The following is a 4341-nucleotide window of genomic DNA, read 5'->3' as shown; positions in this document are numbered from 1 at the left end:
CCTGTGCAAGGTGTGCATACATACATACTGTAATATATATACACAATATATATATATATATATAATATGTACACACACACATATATATATATATATATATATATATACGAGATATGATATATATCTGTGTATCTAATGGGGAATTTAGGCAGTTCTAGCAACCAGGGAGAGTTTACATTGTAAAAGAAAAGTTTTACACATATTGTCATAGCTGTATTTCTATAACTCAAAATGTTTGACTTTTTAGGGGCTATTAAGGGATTAACAGATTCACTAATACTCCACCAGGACCATGAAGAGAGTAAACATTTGCAGAGATTATCTTTAACAATATTTGATCTTATGATTCTTATGTTTTTTTTTTACTACTATACTATTATTCATGTATTTTCTAATAAATATTTTTTATAATGCCTCTGAAAGAGTAAAACACATCACTGGCGGTTATCTCTCCATTTTAACAGTAAATCTGAGCATGTTGTCATTAATTATTAATTCAATTATTTCATCAGCATTTGTTAACACCACCATGTGTCTGTTCTGCACACATGCTGCAGGTGTGGATGGCATGCTTCATTGTTCTCGTGTGTAAAAAAAAAAAAAAAAAAGAAGACAAACTTTCAAAAAGTAAAAACTTAAAGTCGGATATACCAATCCATTTATTTACAAACTATAACAAAAAAAAAAATCTCAACAACACATTCAAAAACCACAAACCCTCGCTGTCCACCACTTAAATACACTCATGGCTACTCATAGAGCCACCCAAGGTCAACCAGCATTTAACAATAACATGTCTAAATCCTCATATGTCATATCATTGTACGAAAGTGTTTGTGTCGTGTTAATGTTGAACAGGGTGAGCGCTCCTCTTCTACTTCTCAATCTTTGCTAGGCGTCACCCTCTCTTCAGCGTGGGACGTCCTAAAGCCTAGCCCCTCGAAATAACCCATAATAACCTTCGCTCAGGCGTCAGCTGAGTGCCCGTTTCCAGTGACGCTGTGCCTCACCTGGGCGGAGGAGATGCAATACAAGGGTCGAAGTTTTCTCCGAGGTGTAGTGGTTCTCACATGGAAAAAAACAGGAATGGAAAAATGACTAAGGGAGGGGAAGTCTGCCACCTAACCTGACTTAGTGTCTCAGGCCATTAAACAGGGTGGGCATGATGCCTTAATTCATTTTCAACCTAATAAAAAAAAATAGGATGTTAAATTTAATTCATTTGAGGCCATCTGCGTCATGTTTATATTGTTTTGTCCAGGGATGTGGATCCCACATTGAGGTGTACCAGTGGTTCTCAACCTTTCTGGTGGCAGATTAACGGTGAATAGTGTTAAACCTATGAACAAGATAGTCATTCTTATACATTCTCTCATGGGGCTTTTTGCCAGCAAAATAATAGTGAAAATAAAATACTGGTATTCCCCATTTTTCACGGGGACCCCCTTTGAACCTCCTCAAGGAACCACTGCTATACACCACCTGGCCCTTACTTCCAATCAACCCTCCAAGTAAGGCATTTTTGATACTTCTGGTTTCACAGTTTGATCATTATTATAACTCAAGCTGAAAGTCTTTCAATTTAAGGATTTAGGGAACATTTACATCTGCACATCGGGTCAAACTGTTGTGGTAATAATAGTCTCCTGTTACTGTATCTCCATTTTAGGCTATTATCACAACCCTTCTTTTCATTTTGTGATCTTAAAACACTCCTCTTGCCATCCTGAAAAGTGTGATTTTATAAAGTCATATGAGAAGTTCTTCCATGCCAGTGAGGATCTTCTGCTGAATTGGGGTCACATTTTACAAATCGCCGCCATGTTGCAGTCTTGTTTGTTTCTGTTTGCTCTCGTTCACTCTTCTTTAAGGCGTGACTCTATTTTATTGGTCAATATTGACATACTGACATCCGTGTCAGGTTTTCTTACATCTTCCTGAGTAAGGGGTTGACAAAATCAGGAAGCACAATACCTTGATCAGCTGCTATCAGCTGTTTTCTTTTTGTTGCTTTTATTCATTGGTTATTCATTGAATATCACATGCAATGTTGTGGTGGCACTGAAAGTATCTTTGTTTTGTTGAATGGCACCAAAACATCTGAATCACATTACTGACATTACCCAGCACTGGCAACCCTGGAAATATGCTAACCCCTGTTAAAAGCCTGCAGGGTGAACTATCATACTGTTGACGTTTTATTTAAAAGGTGGATGCATTCACTCAAGAGGATGACATCCTCTCCTCTCCCTCCTCAAATCAACCTCGGATAGCTTAAATATTGCAACACAACAACAGGATATTCATAGTGTTACAGATTTATTTAAATACTCTATTTACAATATTTTTTTTGATACTGGGAGAAACCGGAGTACCCGGAGGAAACCCACCACAAACTTGATGCCAACTTACAATACATTAAAAACACAATACAATACAAAACCACAAGAAGCAAAAAATAAAGACAAAAAAATGGCTGGCTGGTGAAGGGGGACAGAGTTTCTCTTCTTAGTCTGGAGCGAGAAAGTAATCCCCAGGCTCATTAACGAACAAGTAAAACATGCTGTAAAGAAACATCATCATAGGACATATGAGTTCCCTTAAGCAAGCAAAAAATATAAGAAAAGTAAACAGAATAGCTGGTGATGGAGGATGGAGTTTCTCCTCTTGGAGCGAGAAGGTGACAGTATGATGTTCATCCTCATCAACTAGTCAGTGACGCTCAGTCAATTACGCTTGCTGTAAGAGAAACACAAAGGAATATGGTTGTAGGACTCACAGGTTAATGGAGTAGCATGTACAATGGTAAATAGAAAGTCATGATCTACCACAATGTCTATACAGTGTAAAGGAGTCATGAAGGAATGTATTGAGGTATCAGGCTCATACATGTAAATGTACTACTTTTTAAAACACAAAATAATGGATCATCCTTACAAATGCATCACACAGGTATTAATCAGCTTACTGCTATTATGTGGGCTGTAAATCAACACACTGAGGTGAAAAATGCCAGCAATCAATTAGCAACCATCCCTTTTTTTTTCTCTCGAGCATTGACCAGTGTGTCTGTGTACCTATTCCCTCGCTACAGCTGAGGAAGAGGAGAGCAGAAAGGCTTCATTGCCCTCTTGTGGTGAAAAGATATGGCATTCATCCAGCTCTTATCTGCTTACAACAGGCCTTCCATGAAGCTCAGCATGATGTGTGTCAGGATGTCTGTCATATGTGGGACAATCGTCTGTCATATGTGGGACATGACAATGTAGGAAAGAGGAGAAGTGTGTGCAGCTAGAGGAAACTCAGAAGTCTCTATTCTTAAGCCTGTGCTGTACCTGAGAAGCTGAAACTTGATGACACGTTTCACAGTTGTCACAGGCTTGGTGGGCCCAGGAGGCAAGTCTGAGAGCTCGACAGGGGGCGGAGTCTGAGAGGGAAGGAACAGACAGTGAGGTCAGTCACACAATATGGAGATCAGGTTAGGGTTAATAGTGTAGATCAACTTAACAGAACACCTTCGAAGATAGTTTAACATACCAGGTCAAGTTTGAACTTTTTGCTTGGCGTCTCAGGCTCAGGAGTTCTGGGTCTCTTAATGCTTTGTGAGGTCTCGCTGAGAGACGGACTGAGCGAGACACCACTGGAGGACACGTTAGAGCAGGGGCCTTTAGTCTCTGAAGTTGGTTCCTCACTGACTTTTAACTTCTTTGATGTTGAAGTTTCTGAAAGAGGGGAGAGTTGTCGTTTTGTGGCCCGTGGAACTGTGGCGGGTGGAGCGTGTTGGATGGGCGTAGACGCCTGGACCAAGGATTTGTTTGTCACAGCCACAGATTCCTACACAGAACAAAACCAATGTTATTTCATTGTAACAATTTTAGCAAGGGCTTGGTCTCGGTCTCAAGTACTAGGACTATTAGAGGAATAGGAAATAAGTTTATTCACTTTCTTGCAAAGGGTTAGGTAAGAAGATTGACTCTGTGTGCTCTGTGTGTGTTAGCTTAGCTCAGCACAAAGACTGAAACATTTAAGAATAATTAGAATCACATCAAAAACTATTTAAAACATTTTCTCATCATCAAAGCATGGAATGGTTTGGCATACCTTCTTAGCTTTGAGCCTCTTAGCTGGCATCTCAAAGTCTGACAAGCCTTTTCTTTTTGTGGCTGGTCGGCCTGCGCTGACAGGAAGTGTCTGAATAGGCGCTACAGTCACAGAGATTTGGTCGCTCATTGCGGGCTCTGGTTTTGGACTGTAAATCTTTTTGTGTTTGCCATCAGGTGCCTCCCACTTCAGATTCTCCCTCTTTCCATATGTGGCTGATATGGTCATCCCCTCCTCGTA

The 4341-nt window shown here is 39.9% G+C and overlaps 1 protein-coding gene across 1 annotated transcript in view; it reads right to left on the bottom strand.

Annotated features, from left to right (window-relative positions):
- Positions 1-3244: 3244 nt before the first annotated feature.
- Positions 3245-4341, bottom strand: part of LOC118340948 (poly(A) polymerase type 3-like) — a 7639-nt gene continuing 6542 nt past the window's right edge. Inside the window, exons 14-16 of the mRNA XM_035679114.1 lie at positions 4102-4177; positions 3538-3834; positions 3245-3427 (exon numbers count right to left, since the gene is read on the bottom strand). Of these exons, the coding sequence (XP_035535007.1) occupies positions 3245-3427; positions 3538-3834; positions 4102-4177 (556 nt within the window). The remainder of the gene's footprint in view (positions 3428-3537; positions 3835-4101; positions 4178-4341) is intronic.

This window comes from Morone saxatilis, unplaced genomic scaffold, assembly GCF_004916995.1.
Source record: "Morone saxatilis isolate NCDOM2014 unplaced genomic scaffold, NCSU_SB_2.0 Contig7, whole genome shotgun sequence".
Lineage (NCBI taxonomy): Eukaryota > Metazoa > Chordata > Actinopteri > Moronidae > Morone > Morone saxatilis.
This window is presented reverse-complemented; position numbering and strand designations above follow the sequence as displayed.